This window comes from Globicephala melas, chromosome 13, assembly GCF_963455315.2.
Source record: "Globicephala melas chromosome 13, mGloMel1.2, whole genome shotgun sequence".
NCBI classification, from domain to species: domain Eukaryota; kingdom Metazoa; phylum Chordata; class Mammalia; order Artiodactyla; family Delphinidae; genus Globicephala; species Globicephala melas.
Genome location: NC_083326.1, coordinates 56869726 through 56893865, shown reverse-complemented (window position 1 = coordinate 56893865; position 24140 = coordinate 56869726). Strand labels below are relative to the sequence as shown.

Here is a 24140-nt window from a genome sequence, read left to right as displayed (position 1 = left end):
TGTGTGCAGTGTTGACATGCTGTGTAAGTCCAAGTTCCGTGGGTGAACAGAGTTTACACTAACAAACCTCCATAGTGATAAATATCTTCATTCAAAGGCTATTATTTAGTGGGAATATTTTTTAAAGTGCTACAGTACTTTGCATATTTAGATGAGAGCTGCAGGTAGCTAATTACAGGTTCTGACCTGGAGGCTTAAATCGTGTACCCGCCACAAGTGGAAATAGGTGAGATGCTCATCCAGCGTTTCTTGCTGCCATTTTCCAGGATTCTGAGGGAGTTGAAATCATGTTAGGAGTGTGTGCAAGTGGCTTGTTGATATATCGTGACCGACTACGCATCAACAGGTTTGCCTGGCCAAAGGTTCTAAAGATTTCATACAAACGGAGCAACTTTTACATTAAGATCCGGCCGGGAGAGGTGAGTAGACCCCAATTTGCATGTATGTCGGGAAGAAAGTTACCCAAGAGCAAACAAAAACGTAAATTACCTGCTCACACGTTCTGAACATGGCAGGACATAATGAGTTATAGCTAAATGCCTAAGAGAACTTATTGTAGGTTTGTCCAATAAACAGTAATAAATAAGATATTCTCTTCTTTTTTATTGTGTTGTTCTAGTTTTTCCCCACTGCATACATTAATTGAAAGGCTTTCCTTTTTACATATTTCAGCGGAAAATCAAGATTCATGAATAATGTTTTGTATTTTTCAAGCTGCGGTATCAAAGAAACTCTTAGTTGCTAAACCTCTTTGTGAATAGAGAATAGGTTTCTTCCCATCGGTCCTGTTGATCTGTCTCCGTGTCCCCTCTCTTGTCCTCCAAATCTGATAGTACCCTAAAGGGAATAGCTTAGAGGTAACATGCCTCAAAGTATAAGAAAGATTAGAACAAATGACACCGGGTATAAATTATGCAAGTTCTGTAGCCTAATGTATTTCTCCCCTTTGTTTTTCAATCAAGAGAGGCTAATGAAAGAATCAAAATTGTTAATTAATCCTTGCTCCTTAGGCAGAAACATCCATCCATGGTCAACTTATGTCCTCCTTAGTGGTTTGACATAATATATAGTAAATATCTGCTGTTTTCTCATAATAGATAATAAATAATGTCCAAGTTCTAATTAGTATAGTTAATATAATGGAGGCAGTTGAAGCTCTAAGACTGCAGCTCGTTTAGTTTCTGAACATTTTCTGGTACAATATAGAATTATCTCCTGTCTTCAGAATTAACCTCACCACTGGTGGAAAACACAATTTAAAAATCACTGTATGGAATATAATGTACAGCATGGTGACTGTAGTTCATAACACTGTATTGTGTATTTGAAGTCGCTAAGAGAGTGGATCTTAAAAGTTCTCATCATAAGAAAAAAATTTGTAACTTTGCGTGGTCATAGATATTCACTAGCCTCATTGTGGTGGTCATTTCACAAAATATGCAAATATCAAAGCATCATGTTGTACATCCGAAACTAATATAATGCTATATGTCAGTTGTATCTCAGTACAAAAAAAGTTTAAAGACTACGACTATAAAGCAAGCAGTCGTGTTTAACGTAAATATAAAATCAAACTTGTCTATGAAGACTGAAATATTCTACGAGCTATCTGAAATTAAAGTCATTTTTTAATATTTCCTAAAGATTGCATGTCTTACAACCAAGATACGTTTGATTTATGAAACATTAAGTGAGCATCTATATATTGCCAAGCTCTGTGTTGGGCATTGAGAATAGAAAGATAAATACGACCTTATTCCTGTCCTATAGGGAGTTTGTGTTCAGCAGAGAAGACTCATACACTTGCAATTACAGCATCACGATGCAAGTGTGATAATATTCTGTAGACGTGAAATGAGCGTAGATGTTGTGAGGGGCCAGAAGGGGAAGTTGGAGCAGTGCATCATGAGACCACAGTGAGCCATGGGAACTTTAAACTGGGATGTGACATACTCGGTGGATATTTTGGGATGAAATTCAGCAGCTTAGTAATGTGATGTGATAGGACCTAAACTAGGGCAGAGGCTGTGGGAATAGAATGGAAGAAGCACATTTGAGAGAGAGGTTTCAGAGGCAGAACCAATAGGTCCTGGAGACAGGATGGGGCAGAGATCAAAAGAGGAAAGAAGAGGGCTTCCCTGGTGGCGCAGTGGTTGAGAGTCCGCCTGCCGATGCAGGGGACGCGGGTTCGTGCCCCGGTCTGGGAAGATCCCACATGCTGCAGAGCGGCTGAGTCCGTGAGCCATGGCTGCTGAGCCTGCGCATCCGGAGGCTGTGCTCCGCAACGGGAGAGGCCACAACAGTGAGAGGCCCGTGTACCGCAAAAAAAAAAAAAAAAAAAAAGAGGAAAGGAGAGAGTCCAGGATAATCAGAGGGTTTTGGGTTTGCATGAGCGAAGTCAATGGTGATAATATTACTAGAGAGAAAAAGGGAAAATTTCAGAAAAAAAGATTGAAATTCCTTTTGGGACAGAATTTGGCGGGGGGGTGATCCTTGCATAGTAAGAAATATAAGATTTAAACAGTGTCATCAGCTGTATAATACATTTTATTCAAAGCCTTAGGTCTTGAAGAAATTACCAAGAACAAGGAAGTTAGACGGGAAAAAACTCTTAAAACAGAAACTCTGGATAATACCACTTTTTGAGGGAGGGGTAGGCGGAAAAGGACCAGAGGCAGATGAGGAAAAACAACCAGAGAGGAGAAGAAGGGCCAGAAAGAGTCATGGATGATAAATAAGGAAGATGAGATTCAGGGAGCCTGGTTCACTCGGATGAGAACTAAGGAAAGTGTGTTGAACTTGACGATCAGGTCTTGTCGCGGCAGTAAGGGTTCAGGAAAGAGCTAGAGCCCCCGGCGGGTAGCAGCAAGGTGAGGAGTGAAGTGGCAGCGGCTTCCCTTCCTGACACTTAGCAGTGATTCTGGTTCTGCAGAAACACGCTCAGAGAAAGTCGTTTTCCTCCCCTTTTTTACAACCATATTCATAGGCTGAGAAGAATGAGAAGGAGAAGGAATTACTGGTGGCACGAAGGCTCTGAAGCGGTTGGAAGAAGTGGATACAGAGCACAGAGAGAGAGAGATAAACGTTCAAAAAGTGCAGGGATCTCTCTCATCTTTGTGCTGAGTAGGACAGAGCAGTAAGAATCTTCCCGGCTTCCCGCTTCTTCCGGGAAGAGCTAGCTGACTCTTCTGTAAAACCCCTGGCCTTAGCATGGCGTGTCGTCCATGTGAGATGCAGGATGAATAAATGGTGGATGATTTAGTCAAGGTCCCTTCCTCTGGCTTGTCGGTTGACTGGGTCCATTGGACGGGGGTGAGTTTCATGACCGTCCCTGGACAGGAATGTCAGACAGAGGGAGAAAATGGGGAAGGCGACTGCATTTAGAGCCACCCGTCATGTACTTCCCCTTCTCCCCCTGGCCAGTCCCACTCAGTGAACAAGAAACAGAGGTCCGGAATAGCTAAAGTTCACATACCTCGCACAGGACCCCTCCCCTTGGTTCTTTGCCGCATAAATTACTTTTGCTATCGATTATACCAGTAGTCTGGGGGGTTTGAGCTCTTTGGGGAAGCCTTTTACTGTTTAAGATGATTGCCCTCTGGTGGCCTGATGTATTCAGAAAATAAAAAATATTTCTTGCGTATCTGCCATAGTAATATGAAAATATATTACTCAGGAAGTTAGCTACCTCACCCTGAAAAAGCAGATGGCTGATGGAGTATCATCTGAACTCTAAATGCTGAAAAATATGAAAATGTGTTCTCCCAATCCCTGACCTTATGCAGTCGGCCCTCCGTATCCCAGGGTTCTGCATCTGTGGATACAACCAACTGTGGATTGAAAATATTCGGGAAAAAAATTCTAGAGAGTACCAAACAGCAAACCTTGAATTTGCTGCATGCAGGCAGCTGTTTCCGTAGCATTCACATTGTATTTCAACTGTTTACCTGGCATTTACATCGTGTTAGGCATTATAAGTAGTCTAGAGATGATTTAAAGTATATGGGAGGGCTGCATAAGTTATATGCGTGTATAGTATGCTATTTTGTGTAAGGGATTTGAGCATTCACAGGTTTTGGTATCCACAGGGGTCCTGGAACCAATCCCCTTCGGATACTGAGGGATGACTGTGTAATATTGAGAGACGTTAGCATTTAACATGATAATCTATATTAGAATGCACAAATAAAATCAGCAGTATCTGATACCAAGTCATCAAATACCTAGGATATGCGCATATTTCCAGACCAGATACAAGGAGAAAATGTCATCCTGAGAATGCTGTTTTATTCATTTCTTTGCGTTCCAGCTGAAGTCATGATGTCAGAGAGAAACTATGACGATTAGGCTTAGAAATCAGATCAGGACAAACTGGTCTCTGGAAGGAATACAAATATTCTTCTTTTTTTGCATTTAGTTTTCATAAGATTCATCCTTGTACATGAAACTTTTACTACATGCATAATATGGTTGTCTGTACCTGCAGCATTTTAAGGAGATAGATAGGAGATTTTTTTAAACGAGTGAATGTGTATAGCATGAAATCTGTGTATAGCAGTTGATTTAGGGAGTAAAGAAAAAAATTGTGGGTGGTATTTTGACTTTGTCTATTATTTTCTTTCATGTTATTTATGATTGCAAACTTCACTCTACTCTTCAATATGTCTTTTAAATTTAGTTTGAACAATTTGAAAGCACCATTGGGTTTAAGCTGCCCAACCATAGAGCGGCCAAGCGTTTGTGGAAAGTGTGTGTGGAACACCATACATTTTTCAGGTGGGTAGAGATCACTTTGGTCTTTCCTAAGGAAGTAGTAGAATGGTTGGAATCACCTACACTGATAAGAGGTTGTTGGAAAGAAGAATGTGACCACAAGATCCTTTCTATTCCTTCAAGTTCGTTGCCGCCAGATTTCTTGATAAATCCTAAAAGAACTTCGACGAAATTTGAAGGATTTTCCTTAATTTGTTGGATACTTATCTGTCTCATCTCCCCTTCATTATCTTGAGAGGTTTTTCATTATTTTTCTAGAACATCCACTTCAGATGTCCAATCCCTTCCTTACTCTTTCAGTAGCTTTTCAATACCATGCACCCCTTTGCCCACATCCAGTAAGTACTAAAGCCCTCAGATTTGTGTCTACAAAGTAATAAATGGTCACTGTTCTTCACTAACATCCCCTACTTAATTGCTCTCTGGGTTTGTAGAACCACAGACTCTCCAGTTCCATAGGATGTTCAAATTCACCTAGTCCAGCTCCACCCCTGTTGTGCTTCTAGCCTCTCTACAACATCCCTAGTTGATATACACTGTGTGAAGTGATTTTTTTTTCCTTATAAAACCAGGTTCACTGAATGGCAGGTTGGGGGTTCAACCCTGAGTACACAAAGCACTTTACCTTTCAGAACAGAGTGATAAGTTAGCCTTCTTAGTATGTGGCTTAATAGTCTTGCTGATGTTTTTCCTTTAATATCTCCAGACTGTTGTTACCAGAAGCACCTCCAAAGAAGTTCCTTACCTTGGGGTCCAAGTTTCGTTACAGTGGCAGAACACAAGCCCAAACCAGGAGAGCTAGTGCACTGATAGACCGCCCGGCCCCTTACTTCGAGCGTTCGTCCAGCAAACGTTATACCATGTCTCGCAGCTTGGACGGAGGTAGGCACTGCTCCCCTTAATGATTGCTAGTGGCTACCGAGCAGCGAGAAACCATCGCGAGCCTTTGATGGACACAGGTGCTCTGCGATCGCATGAAAGGAAGAGCACTCGTTGCTCTTCGGCTGAGTGGCACATTTTAACCAACCCCCCAGAAAAGGTGCCTGTGGGAGTCCTATGTCTGTTCTTGGTGGGTTTATATAAAATCACACAAAAGAATGGTACTTGGGGAATGAAGTGGCTTTCATAAGCTGGCACCCTGAATTTGGAGAAGGGTGCTCTCATTCTAAATATAGCAATCACATACTTGTAAGTAATTTGTTTCTCTTTTCAGCAGATGGTAAATGATTATCAGGTTGGTTTTAGATGATTTGTTTCCGAAAGAAAACTGTGCATTAGATTTATCTCTGTTTCTTTAAAAATGTTATGAATAGAACGTGACTTTTATCAGTCAGTGAATAATAGCTGATAGAAAGGATGACATTCAAATAACAGAGCAAAGGGCTCTAAGGAAATTGTCCTGGTTAATATTAATTACTACACCAGCTGGACTGGGAGAGCGTTGCTGTGTAAATATTCTGTACCGTGAAGTCAGATGTGTGAGTACCACAGGGAGAGAGTCACTGCATCACTTAAGTAGCATTTTTAAGGCATAGTAGTGAGGTTTTTGCAGGCTTTTGTTTTGTGGAGCAGTCTTCTGTGGCTGTCCAGAGGTACATGCAGATGTACTTTCTGCTCCAAGACATGGCAGCTGTAGGAAAGTCGGAACCTCTATATCCGTAGATGTGAAACCCACAGACACCGAGGGCCAACTGTATTCATTGTACGACGTACACCGTTTTGTGTAAGGGACTTGAGCATCCGTGGGTTTTGGTTATCCACAGGGGCCCCAGAACCATTCCCCCCAGACACCAGGGCACGACTGTGGCCAGACCTCTGCCTCCTAATCCAGAGCTCCTTGGGGGTGAGATGTTTTATAGGAGACTTATCCTGGGCACATAAAAAGAGAAGTTTCTAGCATGTGTACAGTTTTAATAATAAGCAAAAGCATAAATAGAAACAAATAAAAGTTACAGGTGCCTGGTATCACCTCCCTCCTGGCCTTTTTTGCTGCCCACTCACCATGGAGCCTCAGTTCTTCCTTCCATTTGGCCAAACCCCGATGTGGCTTGTAGGGAAGTGAACTCCCTGGATCGCCGGATTTAGAAGACTTTACTGTCCCAAAGGGATACTTAGAGGAAGTAAAAATTGTGTTATTAGTGCTGTATCGTTGTTATAAATTATATTACCGAAGTGGGAAGAATGCTCGCCTAGCGTAGGTAGATAAGTTCAGACCGATGTCCAGACCGTCTCTCTGTACAGCGGTGGGTGGATGAAGTACTGTCTGCAGGTCCCAGCTTTAGTCGTCATCTGTAAGGTGGGATCGAGGCCACCTCTGACAGGTTGTTGCGAAGAGTGAATAAGACGTAGGTGAAAGCAGTCTTGTTACAGATGTAATCATAATGATCTCAGTAGGTATATTGATAATCATTCTTTAGGCTTTTGTGAGCTGGCCTAGGAAGTCAGTCTTACCATTCTCTACCTTCTATAACAATGTCCCGTTTTTAGAATCTCTGAGAGCCAAACTTTTGGGGAAAACTGTTTATTAGGACCATTTTGAGTCAGATTAAGATACTGGAAAATTCACATTGACAATGACTTTCTTTTGGCGGCGCCTCATCTCCTCTTCCTTGAAGAGTCTGTGTAAACTGGTGTGTGTTCTCTAAGTCAGTGCTGGAGGAGCTTGTGTGGAATCACAGCTTTTTTTTCCGGATGTCATCCACTCTGTCCTGCGATGTGAACCCAAGGGGACACACTTGTTGTGAATGTTGTTTTCCTTGTGACCTTCTGTGTGATAATGATTGCTGAGAAGACAGAAGACAATTGTGAAATCAATGTACTAATTCCATGCTGTCTCTTTCTCCCTGCCCCAAAGTGATGTTAGTATGTGTTGTCTCTCACTCCTTGGGGTCCTGCCAATTCTCGTATGTTTTCTGAGCTGCTGCTCGGGGGGGCCATGGCTGCATGTTGGAATAGAAACTGCTTTTTGCAAGGTTGCATCGTCTGTTAGAACAGCCTAACAAGCCTTTTAGGAAACTGTGTCTCATATGAGCTTTTTCATCATCAGTAAGAGATGTAAAATATCTTAGTGAAGGTATTTTAGTAAAACGGTTCATTATTCAAAGGATTTCAGAGCTTTTTCTTACATTTATGTTTTAAACTTCCTAAAATATGAAAGCAGATTAAATTTTGCCTACGATTTGAAAAGCAGCCTTTCTAAATTTCAGTAAATTTTATGGTACCTAAAACCTAAAAGAATGAGTACCAAATTTCAAAAGTCTAACTAAATTAAGCATCTCTTTCACTGAGACATTTTAGCTGGGACGAAAGGCTGGGTGTTCTCTCTTACGTTTGCGTGCTTTGCACTTGCATGAATTTCATTAGCAGTGTTTGTCTTGTTTTCCCAAAATACTAGAGATGAATGAATGTATGCATATCGTGGTAGTCTTTTTAAAGCACAGTAGAAATTAAAACATTTCTGCACTTCAGTTGAACAGAGTTACCATCTGAATTCTATAATCTCTGCCCAGTAACTGGTTACTTTTCATTATTACTTATGTAGCTTTTATATTGTAGAAGTGATAGACTTTCCAAGCACTAATAGTGGTAGTAATAGTAATAATAATTAAAAAAAAACATTTCAGTGCTCCTTAATGAGTGGCACTTGCAAAGCTCTGTTTAAAGTCAAGTGCACTAGGGCAGTTGTCTGTCTACTGTTAGTTGTGGAACTTGCCCCAAGTGTCTGGTGCTGGTGCCCCGCCAGTTACTCTGTGGGTAACAGCCTCGGTGGCACTCAGCCCCCCATCCTTCCTCTCACCTCCACCCTCACACACGTCCTCACCAGAGAGCCTGAGAAGTGGATGGAAATTATTCTGGTGGCTTTGAGAGACGAGCATTGAAATCACACTTAAACGCAGTTATGGGTGACAACAGAAGGATGAATCTGTGGCGTTGCTTAGATGAGAGTACCTGCAGGGCTGACCTGTCTTTTGAAGAGGAACCTGGTATTTTATGGGGGGATTTTTGCTGTAACGGGAGCAATCGGTGGTGTCCGTCTGTCTTCTGACTTAACTGTTTTGGTCTTTATTTCTCCAATTGTATTTGCTTTTAGCATCAGTGAATGAAAACCATGAAATATACATGAAGGATTCTGTGTCTGCTGCAGAGGTTGGTACTGGCCAGTACATGACAACAAAGGGCATCTCTCAGACCAACTTGATCACCACTGTGACTCCGGAGAAAAAGGCAGAGGAGGAGCGGGGCGAGGAAGACGACAGACGGCAAAAGGCCGAGGAAGCCACACCCGTCGCTGCCGTACGGCCCGAGGGAAAGGTACATCTCCCCGCTGTCTCCCCGACCTGTGCACTCTCTAAAGAACTCCTGAATAAGACTGAGGACGTAAGCCAGGAATGTGAATAAGACTTAGGCTAATTCGTATCTCAGCATTAGTCACCTTCATGTTGTCAACTTTTAAATTAGTATGTCCTCTGTCAACACTTTTCCTCTGCAAAAGCCCTTTCTAACTTTCGGGAAATTCTTATTGAACAACTGAGGTGCTACGTGAGACTTTCAGGACAGCTGTCCTGTCTGTAGATCTTAGAAATACGTTTGGTAGTGAATTACACTTTTCTGTTTGGGCTCACAATTCAGAACTGTCACTAAAGCTGTTTTCTTTGTTTCTGGCCCCATCCTCCTACCCAGGGCTGTGTATTTGTCTACATGCACAGTAACTGCTTTGCCCTTCTTCTGACCGCCGGTAGCTGAGTGACCACAGCCTGCATACTTACACACTGTTTCCACTGTTTCTCTCTCTCAGTCTTATCATCTTAACCTAACCATCAGAGTAGCCAGTGGATGTGTTTTGGAAAAGGGATATTAAGGCCAAAGTTTGCAAGGGAAGACGGAGGGCGAACTTGGCAGTAATTTTTCCAGGGTGTTTTATTCATTGAACTTGGTCACTTCATTTCATCCAAAAGTCAATTTATTTTTAAATATTATGTTTATTTCTGGAGGTCCATCACTATAAAGCAACTTTCCAGGAAAATGAAAGTCAAAAAACATGTAGACAACCTGCTTCTGGTTCGGGATTTTGTATGTCGCAGAGCAGCTCCCTAAAAGTCAAAGAACATGCCGGGAGGTTTATACATAATAATAATGGAAAAACAAGAGTGGGTCTTGGAATGTACAGAGTACAGAGTGAAAGGAAACAGCAGAATAAAAATGCCGTATAACTTAGAGGTTATGCTAAAACTTAGGTAAATTTGATTCAGAAGTGCTCTTTTGCACGTGGGCTCTTCAAATGCAGAGTACGGGGCAGAGAATCAGCTGGGGCTCTGTAGAAAAATGCTCCTTTGGATAAGAATTTAACAGTGACCTCTAAATGGGCAGATTGGCAAACGTATCATCATTCTGTTTATGTTAGACTATCCCAATGACCCAATCCATCATCCTTTTTTAGGGTAAGATTATTTATTTGCCAAACACAAAAATAAAAACAGGATAGGACATAATGGAAGGATATTTGGATCACTTTTGCTGTTAAAATGCGCTTTGTTCTGAATTTTGTTTTTACACTCGTTTCGTTTAAGGCGGGTTCTAACTAGGTCACGATCAGAAGATGATATACTTGAAAAGCCAATGTGTCCCATGATTTCTGAAAGTCGCCCAGGCCAACACTCCATTCTGAGGGCTGTGTAAATATGATTAAGTGCCCCATAAAAGTAAATGACTTGTCGTTTGCTCCATAAACGCTCCACTCCCACTTTGTTTGATTTTAAAAGATCAGCAATTTGTTTACATGAGATGGAGCCCTAAGCCAGCATCACTGGGTGCCTTTTATGCCATGGGAGATTAGAAAGACCAAGAAGACTGTTCTCTTAGAGTCGGAGCCTCTGAGAAGCCAGCACTGTGACCCTGATGCCTTCTGAGAGGTCGTGGCTGAGGCCTTGTGCTGAAGGAGCTGAAGGGCTGTCTACATCTCCCCCGCTGCAAAGCTGTCTTTAAAAACCACTCTAGGGCTTCCCTGGTGGCACAGTGGTTAAGAATCTGCCTGCCAATGCAGGGGACGCAGGTTCAAGCCCTGGTCCGGGAAGATCCCACGTGCCGCGGAGCAACTAAGCCCGTGAGCTACAACTACTGAGCCTGTGCTCTAGAGCCCATGAGCCACAACTACTGAGCCCGCGTGCCACAACTGCTGGAGCCCGCGTGCCTAGAGCCCATGCTGTGCAACAAGGGAAGCCACCGCGATGAGAAGCCCGCGCACCACTACTAGAGAAAGCCTGGCGTAACAACGAAGACCCAACACAGCCAAAAAATAAATAAATAAAATTAATTTTTTTAAAAAAAGCCGCTCTAAAAACCACTCTAATCAGCAACATGGAAGATTAAGCCGTCATTTCATTCTTCTCTGTCTTCAAAAAGTAACGTAGAGGGCGCTTATTTTTTAACCAAGATGAAAATGTATTACTGAAAATAGCTCTTAAGCGACTGGTCCCTAGATTCCTTTGAGAGGAGGTGTGTTTCCCCACTCACGATCACCCCAGGTGACGGGGCAGCCTCCACGGGCAGAAGGCAGCTTGTAACTTGTACATTATTCTCAGCTCAGTGAGATTTGTGCAGCGTCTTGTTTAAGACACAGTGTTTAATGTCAGATGTGAGTATTAGGAAAAGACATACTTGTCTGATACCGAAAAAGAGACACTTCTACATTCTACTAGATCCATGATATAATTTTATTTGTGCATTTTCTTACCCTCTGTCTCTATATTTACCAAGTCAGGGTTGGATTACTGTCACAAAGCAGACCAGATAATGTCCATGCTCTCAGGACACTAGGCAGAAACACGCATGTGAGTACACACACACACACACACACACACACACACACACACACACGCGAGCAGAAGTTCAGTCATCTTCAGGCTCCAGGTGACCTTGTCTTGAACTCGGCTATAGCAGCTTCCACGCTGGCCCTGGGTCCTGTTTGGCATTTGCTTGTCTCTTCCACCCCTCTCGCTCAGCATCCCTCCACCACCTGCAGAGAAAGCTGGCTGTGGTCACGGAGACTGCGGGGACCAGGAAGGGTGTAAAGAACCTTACTTGCCCTGCACAAGCCTGCATGCCCCTCCCCAGGAGCACTATTGTGGGGTTGCCTGCCTTGATCGTCCCCTTAAGGACTCAAACCAGGCGGCTTAAGCCTACGGCTCCTCTAAGAAAAACCGGAAGGTGGGGAAATTGTATCTTTCTATTATTTACGGACCACAAGTAATACAAAGTAAGTGCTGGTAAACCACATCACAAGAAAACACGTTCTTTTTTGCTAGTTGGCTTGTTTGAAACCCTTCTTTAAGCTCCCCCGTGTACATCATGGGTAAGGGGCCAACATAGTCGTTTTCAGAAGAGCCTCGGTGCTTTATGGAGAGGTAAGGTTCCTGCGGCGTTCACTGTGGAATTCCCTAATTGGAGCTGCTTATGGGTAGGAGTGGGGTCAGAAACTTGGTGATTTGGAAACCCACCTGCTTTGGCTATGACTGACTAACCAAGGAAAAGTAATGCTAGAGATTTTGGTTTTAATAATCTAAAATTGGATTCATTGTCATTTTAATCTAACTGAACCCTAGTAACAGATCTGGTCGCTGGAGATTAGGAGAAGTTATTGAAAGTCTTGGTTTTAAGTTATCAGAGAGTTACATTTGCTCTCAGCATCCTAAAAATTTCTAGAGTTGTTGGTCTAAACAGAAGTTTTGGATCATATGAAACGTAGTCATTGAGATTACCCACAGATATCTTCGGTTCTGATTTTTTTTTCAAGCCCACCCTGTGTTTGACTTGAGGGTCTAATGGGAAGACGATGGCCATTCGTGGCAGCGTTGGCATGCCGCTTGAATACTTTAAAATTCACCAGCAACCCTAGTGCTGAAATTCTTGTTTGACGACTTTTTTCTCGGTACCCATAAGAAAATTAACTAATTGCAGTTTTCTTTTTGTCCTTTTGCACCTCTGTTCGCTGCTTTCTGTCTCTCTCGCTGTCTCTCTCACATCAGTCACCCGGGCTTGGCACTGACTCATGTCCCCCCTCCCCCCCATCAGCCCGCTCTCCCCCTGCATCTCCCACAGGGCTCCGCAGGAGGTGTAAGGAGAACGGGCACCCCCCGCCGGGGGTCGAGCCGGCCAGAGACCCCGGGCACCTGCACGGGGAGCCCGCCTCGGACTCTGATGGCCGAGGGAAGCCCGTGGGGGACCATGATGTGGCTTTTAGCTGCAAACAGCGGCCGGGCAGAGGGGCCACGCTGTTTTCCTTCTCCTTGCAACTCCCCGAGTCTTTCCCCTCTCTCCTGGATGACGATGGCTACCTGTCCTTCCCCAACCTTTCCGAGAGCCACCTCCTGCCCCAGAGCTTGCGGCATTACCTCCCCATCCGCTCGCCCTCTCTGGTGCCCTGCGTGCTCTTCATCTTCTTCTTCCTGCTCTCCGCCTCCTTCTCAGTGCCATACGCCCTCACTCTCTCCTTCCCTCTGGCTCTGTGCCTCTGCTGCCTGGAGCCCAAGGCGGCCTCCTTGAGTGCCTCACTAGACAATGACCCGAGTGACAGTTCAGAGGAAGAGGTGTGTACCGCGGCATAGAACACACGTCCCTGTCGTGCTCGGGGCCGCGGTCCGAAACAGTCTCAGACGGCTGCTGCGATAGTGGTCCTACTTTCAGAGCCTCATTTATCGTCTGTGCCAATCTGTGCAGAGGTTTTGTGTGCAGGGGGTGCGACCCGGCCCCGGGGTTAGGCACAACACCATGTGGATGCAGCAGGCTGAGCCCGGCCCGGAACCGTACTGCCAGCCCACCGACTCCAGCGGGTGGGGAAGGACTCAGCCGTGAGCCAATTGTAAATAAATAACCCGTTAGCTCCGTAAGAACTCAGGGTCGACTTAAAGGCTCTGTTCAGTTCTCATTCAATAAAGGGAATGACACAGAAGACGGATGAGTAACTTTCAACTAGATTGGCGGCAAGTTACCAAAATGTACCCTGCTGTAATGACGCACAGTGGTGATACGCACCAGGTAAAGATGCTCAGGGCGCGGCGGTAGAGAGCACCGCCGTCGAGGTGCACCACCACCCTCGGGGCAGCTCTCCAAGACTGTAAATGCCTCCCTCTCCTCCCTGGAGATCTGAAATGCCCCCGCTGCTCTTTGATTGTCATTACCAGACCGTCATTGTTACTCCATGAGGGGAGCCCGATCCCGTGGGTGTGTTGGGTCAGAAAGAGGGGCTTGAGCAGTTTAAAACGCTCCGTGACATTGGTCATTGGCAGGGCCAGAAACAGGACCAGAAAGAGCGGCAGTTGAAAACAGCAGTTTCCAAACACAATCAGGAAAGACTCCTGTTAGGTTTCCACACGCTGTAAAAATGGGCTGAGATTTCATGAACACGAGCAATGCCAAGGCATGTGTGGGCGGCACCCATTCTCTCAGTTCCGGCGTGAGGCTGGGGAAGCTGGATGGGCCTCTGCGGCTAGCGACCAGGAAAGGACTTGAGCCTTCAGCCTCCATCCGTGAAAGCAGGCTGCCTGTCAGTCCCCCGTCCCTCATCCGAGCCATTGGGGGAGGTGACATCCTAGCAGGTAGTGTTTCCTCTTAATTGCTCCCCATTCCCTCCACTCCATTACCCTGTGAAGAGCCCAGCGGTTTCCCTCTGTGCAGCCTTTAAATAGAACGCAGGGAAAAAGAACAGAAGTGCCAACAGGCCCTTGGCTGACACCCACCCTCCTGCCTACGCCTGCCCCCCGCTCCTCCAGCAGTTCTGGAGGGTTTTGTGTCAGGAGCCAAACCCAATACACCTAGCATTCAAAAAGAAAATCGCAAAGTCAAAGCAGCACTAAAAGAGGAAAGTCTATTCAGTCCTATGCTCAGCTAGAAATGGTAATCCGAGCTGCACCTGTGAGTAGATAGCATTGTGAGGTACGTATCTATATTTAGTGGTATTATGACTGTTTCTTTGCAGCAGCAGGAAAGAAGTGGGAATGGTCTCCAAGACGTTCCCAAGAAAAGTTTAGGCTTTTCAATTTGATGTTGCCTAAGAGCCCTTTGCAAGGTTCTTGGATCCTTTGTGACTTAGCTCCAAATCTATCTATGTGTAACTATTTTCGTACGTGGAAAATATTTTAAGAGAAAAACCACTCTAAATCCTAGGTTTGAATATCACCGTTTCTCATAGTAGCAACATAATCAAATAACGTAGGTCCAAACCTACAGTTATGACGAACGCAGTATTATCTACAAAAACTGTTTATAATATTAGCTGGTTTCCAACCTGCTCATCTTTGTTCCTTTAGCAGTGGAGCTAGGCATCAAGCTAACAGAAGGCGAAAAGATTGCCATTTTATGTTTCTCTGCATTTTAAATAACTGAACTTTTATGTAGCAAACCACACAGATCTTGTGCCTAATCCAGGGTGTACATCTTGTTGTAATCAGTGCATGAAAATTAATGTTCAACTTGGGCATGTCTGCATTACATCAGCAAAACAAATCACAGCAGTTACTCCTCGCAAGCTGGAGGCCGCGTGGCTGGTGTTCCCCACATGTAAACCCTCCTCTGAGACCGTGAACCAGCTCTGGCCGAGGCGGCCTTTCTTGTCCTCCGCTCCAGCCTCGGTCACCCATGACGGCTCTCCTGCCACATGACTTTGTATTTGGCCATCTGTTCAATGTCGTCTCAACCCCAAGTGTTAAGAGCTGTGAGCTCTGGTTCAAGCTGAGCTAGAGAACTCAGATGTAGGTCATTCAGGTAAAAAAAAAAACAAAACAAAAAACACGCGCCATTTGTTGACACGGCCTGTTTTAGTCCCTGGGCCTCAAGCGCTTTGGCAGCTAAACCGGGTGACTCTGTAACATACGGTTCAGCTCCGTCAGTTTGGTTTTGCAAAATCACTAATGACTCTAATTCTTTTTAAATATTTTATCATCACTGCTTACATCTGTCACGTGTGGTAGTGGCTTAATTAGTCCCAGCCCTTCTCAAGAGTGAAACCCAGTGCAGAGAGCTGTAATCATTTCAAACTACAGAGCTGTTAGCTTTTTTTTTTTTTTTCATTTGTCCTTCTAGAATTTTGGTCAGATAAGGAGGGGCCGAATGCTAAATCATCGACATCTGTCCAGAGACGTAAGATGAATTTAGCTCACCGTAATTATGTGTCAACTTGTGAAGAATTTTTTGATAATACCAAGAAAGGAGGTGGATGAAGTCTAGAGGAAAAGATTGATCACTTGATTTAACGTTTTAGATGGTGTAAACACATTATATGATAGTCCATGGCATGCCATACGTTTTGCAGTTTTTCTTAGACATAGGATATTATATAAATAAAAGTTGCTATCAAAGCTGCTTTATTCAGCCTTTAAGACTTCAGTCATTAACTGTATATTGATCAGGCATTATGTTTGTTGAATGACTGACTGACTAGGTGCTGAGTAGGGGATTGAGGGAGTTTAGATATGGCCTAAGCTGCTATTTATTTGTGTATAGCTAGGAAAAATAATAGCAATACTTAGGAAATAATGTTTTGCTATCAATATTTATGATTTTTATAGGCATTTTTAGCTGTGTGTATGTGTCAGGCATCACATAAAGACTTAGTATCTGTTACCTGATACAGTTAGGGCTATGGTTTTCCCCATTTTCCAAGAAGGAAATTGGGATTAAAATATGAAACCTGCCCCCTGTGCCACAGAGTTAAATAAATAGCAAGGATTTGAGCTGATGTCAGTCTGTCCTGAGACCCCCTCATTCTTAACCATGGCGGTAATTCCAGTGCCAAGATGCCTGGAAAGCTGCTGAAGTGAATTCTAAAGCCATAAGGGAAATAATCAAAGTAGGAGGAGAAAAACTTTCAAGAACTTTCGAGGCCTTTGACACAACTAGTTAGCGCACTGAGCCCAAGTCGTTCTTACTGGTTCTTGAAAGCCTGAGGTTTCCTCGGGTTATCCCATACCCTTGAACAGTCACCTGCTTCTCTTCCTAAATCAAACTGGCCTTGCCCTAGACTGTCAGTTGGTGAAGCCATGCTAATGCCCTAGCAGTGATCACCCTGATAAGAAAATTAATAGCCACCCCCTTCCAGGTGTTGCCAAGGTGGTCGGGTCATGAAAGCTCTCAGCATGCTTTCTTTACCAACCTACTGAAAAGGATTTCCCTCTTAGGCACAGGTCTGCCAGGATGGAGACCTCAGGTGCACAGGCCAAGCATGAGTTCCAACTCCTTTTCCTTTAGGAATATAGAAAAGGAAAGTTTGGGAGAGGATCAAGAATTCAACCCAGCCAGAGTCATGTAGACATAAAGAGCACTGTCTCAGCCCTCCCGCTGGTAATCCATGGTCTTTGCAATGAGAGATTATTTTAAGAGACAGATTCACAACCTTACAGCCCCCAGTATGGATTTTTGTTGACAAATTACTAATCGCACAACTTTGCTCGAAGGACTTTTAATAATGACTAGTTTGAGAGTTGAGAAGGGAAAGTCAGGTAATATTATATAGGACGTTGAGATGTCCCAATTTCAATGGCTGTGGCTCATCTCTCCTCCAGAGAAAAAAGAGTTTTTGTTGTAAATCATAAACCGCTATAAAAACAGATTAAAAATCAGTCTTGAAATTACTATTGTAATTCTCCCTTGAAAACCTAGGCTCTGTCAAATGCTGTGCTTTGTTTTATTTGTGTCCAAGTAGATGTCTCTCTCCTTCCTCCTCTCCTTATTTTTCATTACTATTATTTGCTTCATTTGAATGTTTATTTTGGAACAAGATATTTAATTACATACTTCTCTATACCTCTTTCTATTGGAGGGTGGGACGAAATAAACAACATATAGTCTTAAAAAATATCTAGTTAGCAATCCTACTTGAGAATTGAGTTACATTTTTCATATATAAAACATATGCCTGTGAGTCACTGGCATGTGCTTTTTATAATCAAAAGGTAATGCAGACAGCCTGATGGTCTCAGATGGATGCAAATTACCAAAATGGTGTAAATGAGGGGCTGAAAGTCCAGTGACTGTTAATAGTAGTTTTTTATTTAAATTGACATGTTAAGTTACTTTTCAAATGTGACCTATTCCTAGAATTTTTTTTAAAATATATAAACAGCAATTTTATTTGCATTAAACATTTCTAGGAGCTCTTTCTAGGGGTTTCAGTTAAAAATGGGGGAAAGAATGACATGGCAGCAGACATGTCAGCTTGGCTAATACACGTCCTGTGGTTACGCAGGCCGTGTGCCTCTGGTCTTCCTCTGAGTGTCTCTGCTGATGGAACCTAGCTCTGGCCTTTCTTTGGCTTTTGTTTGAACCTGCATTCTTGTTGGGAAGGTAGTGCGATACAGATCACAGAAAAAGGGACTGAACTGTAGGCCCCAGGCTTGCCCGCTTGACGAGATGGTTTGTTTTCTCTTCCTGCCTTCCTCCTGGAACCTGATCACCTCTGTGATCCACAGACCGACAGTGAGCGCACAGACACCGCGGCTGATGGGGAAACCACCGCCACTGAGGTTGGTACAGTCACTGTGGGTGCCGCCCGTTGCCTAACAAAAATGCTGGTTCTGCCTTTAGGAACTTTGCATATTGCCTTTTAGGGTGGAGAGAAATTCTCCTTTTAACAGTAGGAGTTAAATATATTCTGCTGCCTAGACCAGTGGTTCTCAGACTCTGGCCTGCATCAGAGTCATCTGGAGGTGCCCATCCTCCTGTTTCACATTCAGAAGAAGGTCTGGGGTAGGACTGGAGAATTTGCATTTCTAACAAGTTCCCAGGTGACAGTGACTCTATCCATTTCAGGGTCACATTTTGAGAACCCTTGGCTAAATTGGTAATACCTTTTTAAAAATTTTTATTGGAGTAGAGTTGATTTACAGTGTTGTGTTAGTTTCAGGTGTACAGCAAAGTGAACCAGTTATACATACACATATATCCACTCTTTTTTAGATTCTTTTCCCATATAGGTTATTACAGAGTATTGAGTAGAGTTCCCTGTGCTATACAGTAGGTCCTTATTAGTTATCTATTTTATATGCAGTAGTGTGTATATTTTTTTAAATGTATTCCCTTATCCCAAATGTTTACGCATGATAGCCATAATTGGGGGTGGGTGGTACAATTTATGTAATTAGCTTATTGACTAGATACAGATATATTTAAAATCCCAAATGGTCAAAATGCTTGTTAACATTATACTACTTCTCTTAACTCATTTTTCATAGCCTGGATGTAGTCTGGGTCACTCAAAAGAAATGAATGTTCCAAGGAAAAGAAAATGAACAAATTACTGTCAGTACTTTATTGGAAAAAAAAGTTATCACATTGACCAGTGATACTATGCTCTTATTTATCCTTTGTTAATTCTTTAGGGTTCATTAAATATGTGTATGGCTTACGTTGTTTTCTAAATCTTCTCTACCAGTAACTAATTAAAATTTCTGTAAAAACAATATTTATCTATAGCAGTGGAAGTCAAGATGTTCATTTCCTAAAGTGCTAATAACAGAATTTTTTTTTTTACTTTGTGATAGTGTTTAACATTAGGTTGTTTTTTCCATTATCCAGTCATAACAATATTTTCTAGTTGGGTATTTAGGAAGAACTAAAAATGTTATAGGTAGTATCTACACATCACTTCATTGAAAATATGTTCAGAAAAACATTTCAAAATGGAGTTTAATTGTTTCTTCCTTTGGAAATGCCAGAGTTCAGTTCAAAGTTTGGAAGTCATCATTTTTTAATTTAGAGATAATACTGTAAAACTATCATACTGGTTCTTTTAAGCAGTCACATGTAAACTGATTATAGGGTAATCATTTTCTATACCAAATATAACAATTGCATCTTAATTTTGTAAGAATTAGTTATATGTAACTACTGATACATTCAGTAAATTTCATTGTAATCCTAAGGTATGCTGTAAATGAAAAATATTTTACTACTACTACTTTAAATTTCTCTTAATTCGTCCCAGCCTCTCCTCCCCTCCCCCTCCCCGTGTCCACAAGTCCATTCTCTACGTCTCTATTCCTGCCCTGCCACTAGGTTCATCAGTACCATTTTTCTAGATTCCATCCGTATGCGTTAATATACGGTATTGGAGGGAGTAGCATTAACATATATACACTACCATGTGTAAAATAGGTAGCTGATGGGAAGCTGCTGCATAGCACAGGGAGGTCAGCTTTGTGCTTCGTGCTCTGTGACGACCTAGAGGGATGGGATGGGGCGGGGGGGGGGAGAGGGAGGCTCAAGAGGGAGGGTATGTATGTACACATATAGCTGATTCACTTTGTTGTACAGCAGAAGCTAACACAGCATTGTAAAGCAGTTATACTCCAATAAAGATGTTAAAAACAAATGACTCAGCTATGAGAAAATGAAATACTATAAATTTCTCTAGCAGTTTTAAACTTTGTTATACAACATTTTAAGCATGCAAACGAAGACGTATAACATAGGTAGGTTATGAAGCTTAAAAATAAAATGAAGAGCTATGAACCCACCACCTCTGTAGAATCAGCATGCCTCCAGCCCTCTAACGCTTCTTATAAACGCTCCCCCTTCTCTTTTTTCCAGAGCCAGTGTAACAGCAGTGCAGGGTGGGGTGTGTAGGTTAGAGAGTCTGGTCCCCATTGAGACCCAGACAAAGTGATCCATTTGCTGAAGGCCATGTGCTCTGGCATCACCCACTTGTCACCCATAATTTCACTCTGGACCACGTCTTATAGTTGATTTTTGTAGTTGATGGTAGTCTATTTAATTTCCTCACTTACCCCATCCGTATCAGCCCTCTCCTCTCCCAAATTTGTTTTTAAGTAGGTGGGTTCAAGAAATTCAAAGATCCAAGAAATTTTTTAATGTGGGAACCTCTGTGTTAAGTTCTTTGTGCCTCAGTTCTCCAGCCTCTGTGTTAAGTTCTTTGTGCCTCAGTTCTCTGGTCTACAAACTGGGGATCATAATAGCTAACCTCATAGGATTATTGTGAGGACTCCTACACTCCAAGGGAGCTCTCATCATTGGGTATTCATAGCCGTTTCTGTGAATTTTAATTTCGATGTCGGCTTCCCCCACTTCCTGAACCGTTGCTAACGTCTTTTAAGGACAGACCGCCAAGTCCTAGCTGTCCTCCCAAGTCCTCCCAAGCACACGTGTGGGCTCATCGTGCTTGGAAGTGTCCGGGTTAAAATGTCAAACACCCAAGGGGCAAGGAATCTTTTGCTCCTGTCTTCTTATTAAGCTTCACAATTTGTGTGTGAGAACGTTGTGGTTTATGTATAAGAAAGAAATGTCTTCTCACATAAGAGCAAACTAGCGCCCCCGTGTAGCTGGCTTATGTAGACCCATCCTTCCATCTTAGAGTCGATGGCATGGTAAGACTTTATTTCCCACTCTCTCTTGATGCTGGCAGTCGGACCAGGAGGAAGATGCAGAGCTCAAGGCACAGGTAGAAAATTCAAAACCAAACACAAAAGCAGAAACCAGCGTGTGATAAGTCATTGTCTGTGGTGTCCAGATCTTGCAGCATGCTCCGTGGTGGTGACTGTGTGCTGGTGCAGTGTGGAGGATGACACTTGTTCATGTGACTATCATGTCCCTTACCTTCCTTTCTTCTCCACTTTTTTCAGAATAGTCTGATTAAGCGAATAAAGGGTGAAAATGTGTATGTCAAACATAGTAATCTTATGTTAGAGGTTGGTATTGGTATATACCAGTGCATGCTTGTGTGTGTTGGTTTTCCTTTAGTGGCTTAACTTGTGGGCTCGTACCATGATGCATGAAGGGTGTGTCCTCACCTGTGAATACGTGCGGTTGACTTCTCAGCTTCCTCTGATTCCTTCCTCTCTCCTAGACGTAGATCCCCTTTCCTCCATGTGTATTTATTTTAATTCTCTGGTTACATGTGAATTACACTGTTAACAGTCGACCTTTGAAACTTTTGATTTTTATGCTTGCGTGAACTAGATTTTGTTTTCCCTCGGAAATATCACATTTTCACCAGAGTGTTTGTGGTAGTGTCATGAGCCCTGATCAGAATTCTTTTATTTTGACTACTAATGAGATAATGACCTAACTTTTAAAACGAGAGAGAGCACGCAGAAAGGAAAACAAACATAAAACGTTGACTGTTGGATTCTTTATGTTCTGAATATAGGAGCTAGATAAAACCCAAGATGACCTGATGAAACATCAGACCAATATTAGTGAGCTGAAAAGAACCTTTTTAGAAACCTCCACAGACACTGCCATCACGAACGAATGGGAAAAGAGGCTTTCCACCTCCCCCGTGCGACTAGCCGCCCGGCAGGACGAGGCACCCATGATCGAGCCGCTGGTACCTGAAGAGGTCGGTATTCAGGCTTTGGGTTGCACTTGTCTTCTGTCCACTAGCCTCGCTCCTCTGCAGGGTCTGCAGGGAAAGGATGTGGCAGGATTCTGAGTAGAGAATCTCACCCCTTGTCTGTGTATAGCCAGTACGATGTTAGGTGGCCAAGGAGTGAGTAATCGCATCCCGTGGTGCTTTGGAACGAACAAGGAAACTCTGGTTCAGATCTGCTTATTCTAGATTCACAGCTGGGAGACATTGACCTACTGTATTAATGAACCAACAGTTTTTCTGAATGTACTTCCGCTACTTTAAGAAATGCCTTGAAAATTCATGACTTTCTCATCAGTTGCAAGATGAGCATGCCTATTGAGATTGTCTAATGTTTGACTAAACAGTGTTCTGAAGTTGATAACATTTCAGGGCATACTTTACTCTGGGACTACTACACCAGGTTTTTACGGGTATACTCAGTTTTTTATTTCATTTTTATTTATAGCATATACATATATTTTTAAAAATTGTTTATTTTAACTGATTTATATATATAAACATATATATTATATTATGACTTATAATCAGTTTTTATTTGGTTTTTAATGGGGAAAGTAAAGGCCAGAATGTCTTTTTGAGTAAGTCTTCCATGTAGGAAATCGCTCTTTAAATGTACAGCAAGATAGTGGATTCAGCTGGTGTTACTTCAAGGCTCCCATTGTGTGGGACCCACAGTGGCAGTGGTACTAATCTTACTGTCAGCTGTTACATATCATCTTACTTTATCTGTCTTTCAAAAGAAGTAGTTTTTAAAATGGCATCTTTCTAGCATAATATTAACTTCTTTCTTCCCTTGAAAGCTGTTTATCTAAAGTGACCACAATCATGATGTTCATGACAGTTCCAATCCCACTTAAAAAAAAATGACGAGGTATATCACCATTTGAATTACTTTGTAAAGGGCCTTTTTATGCAGAATAAATGAAAAGTCCTGTGACCAAAGTATTCCTGTACCATTAAACATCGGTTGCATTCAGAGTGTTTGAGTTTCAAGACACAAAAATTTCAGATTTTCCTGATTGATTTAAATATTGTAGTTCCTGCATTAGTAAGACTGCCACTTATGAGTTATGGTCAGATAAGTTTTATTGTAACTGGTCAAGTTTGGTTTACCCTATTTCTACGAGGGCTGGAAATAAGGAAGGACGTGCTGGCTCTGAAGATGGCAGATACTGGATTACGTTACAAAAACACAAAATAAATAGCCACTGAAAAAGTCAGGCCTCTCCTCCCCTGCTGTCACTCAGGGACACGCGAGGTAGCAGCCCTTTGAATGGAAGTTCGGGTAGTTGCTTGGAGAAGTTTAAAGGTGGTGATAATAAACAAGGGACTGTCGAAGTCTAGGTCATTAGACTAGTAAAAGAAATTGTTTTCACTTATTAAATGCTCTGATTCTTAGAGAATAACGGTGATGACCCCAAAGAATGTTAATAACTTAAGAGGTGATGCTTTGAATACGCTGAACTTACCCTCGATGTGGATGCCTTATCCCTGTCGGTGCAGAGAGACTGCAGTAGACCTAAGAAAGGACTGTTTTAAAAGGATTAAAGGATGGAGGAAAGACGTCCTCTGCAGAAGCACAAAGTGGTTTGGTTACGTAGACTGGAGACCAGCAGCTGGCTTAGTAACTGCTTTCAAGTGTCTGCTGAGTGGTGAGCAGAAGCTGTACCTTAGGACTCCACTGCCACCGGCAAGGGAGGAAATTATTGGGAGACTTGCTAGATGTAAAGAAGAGCTTCTTAAAAACAAGGCTGGCTAATAACCCTGGTTATCAGAGGGGCTCTGAAAAAGCAGCTCCAAGGAGCTTCAGGTCCCAGAGGAAGAGAGGTCCCTTCTGGGAGGTCAGGGCTATGCGTGCTTCCCTCGCCTTGGGGCTCCCATCTGACCCTTCTCCCGGAGCCCTTGGTGACACCCAGTTTATCCTCCATTTGAGGGCCCTGGAAACAGCCCGGCAAGTTCTTATGCTCCAAATTCTTGTTCATTTCTATAT

At 42.9% G+C, this 24140-nt stretch overlaps 1 protein-coding gene across 24 annotated transcripts in view; it reads left to right on the top strand.

Moving 5' to 3' along the window:
* EPB41L3 (erythrocyte membrane protein band 4.1 like 3) overlaps window positions 1–24140 on the top strand; it is a 210225-nt gene that overhangs the window by 174320 nt on the left and 11765 nt on the right. For 8 of the 24 annotated variants that reach the window (XM_060311045.1, XM_060311041.1, XM_060311044.1 and 5 more), the window contains 8 exons: window positions 267–419; window positions 4679–4776; window positions 5480–5655; window positions 8864–9084; window positions 12795–13355; window positions 18231–18284; window positions 21182–21217; window positions 21926–22117. In XM_060311045.1, coding sequence (XP_060167028.1) covers window positions 267–419; window positions 4679–4776; window positions 5480–5655; window positions 8864–9084; window positions 12795–13355; window positions 18231–18284; window positions 21182–21217; window positions 21926–22117 — 1491 coding nt within the window. The remainder of the gene's footprint in view (window positions 1–266; window positions 420–4678; window positions 4777–5479; window positions 5656–8863; window positions 9085–12794; window positions 13356–18230; window positions 18285–21181; window positions 21218–21925; window positions 22118–24140) is intronic. The other 16 variants (XM_060311064.1, XM_060311060.1, XM_060311050.1 and 13 more) reach the window with 7 other exon arrangements.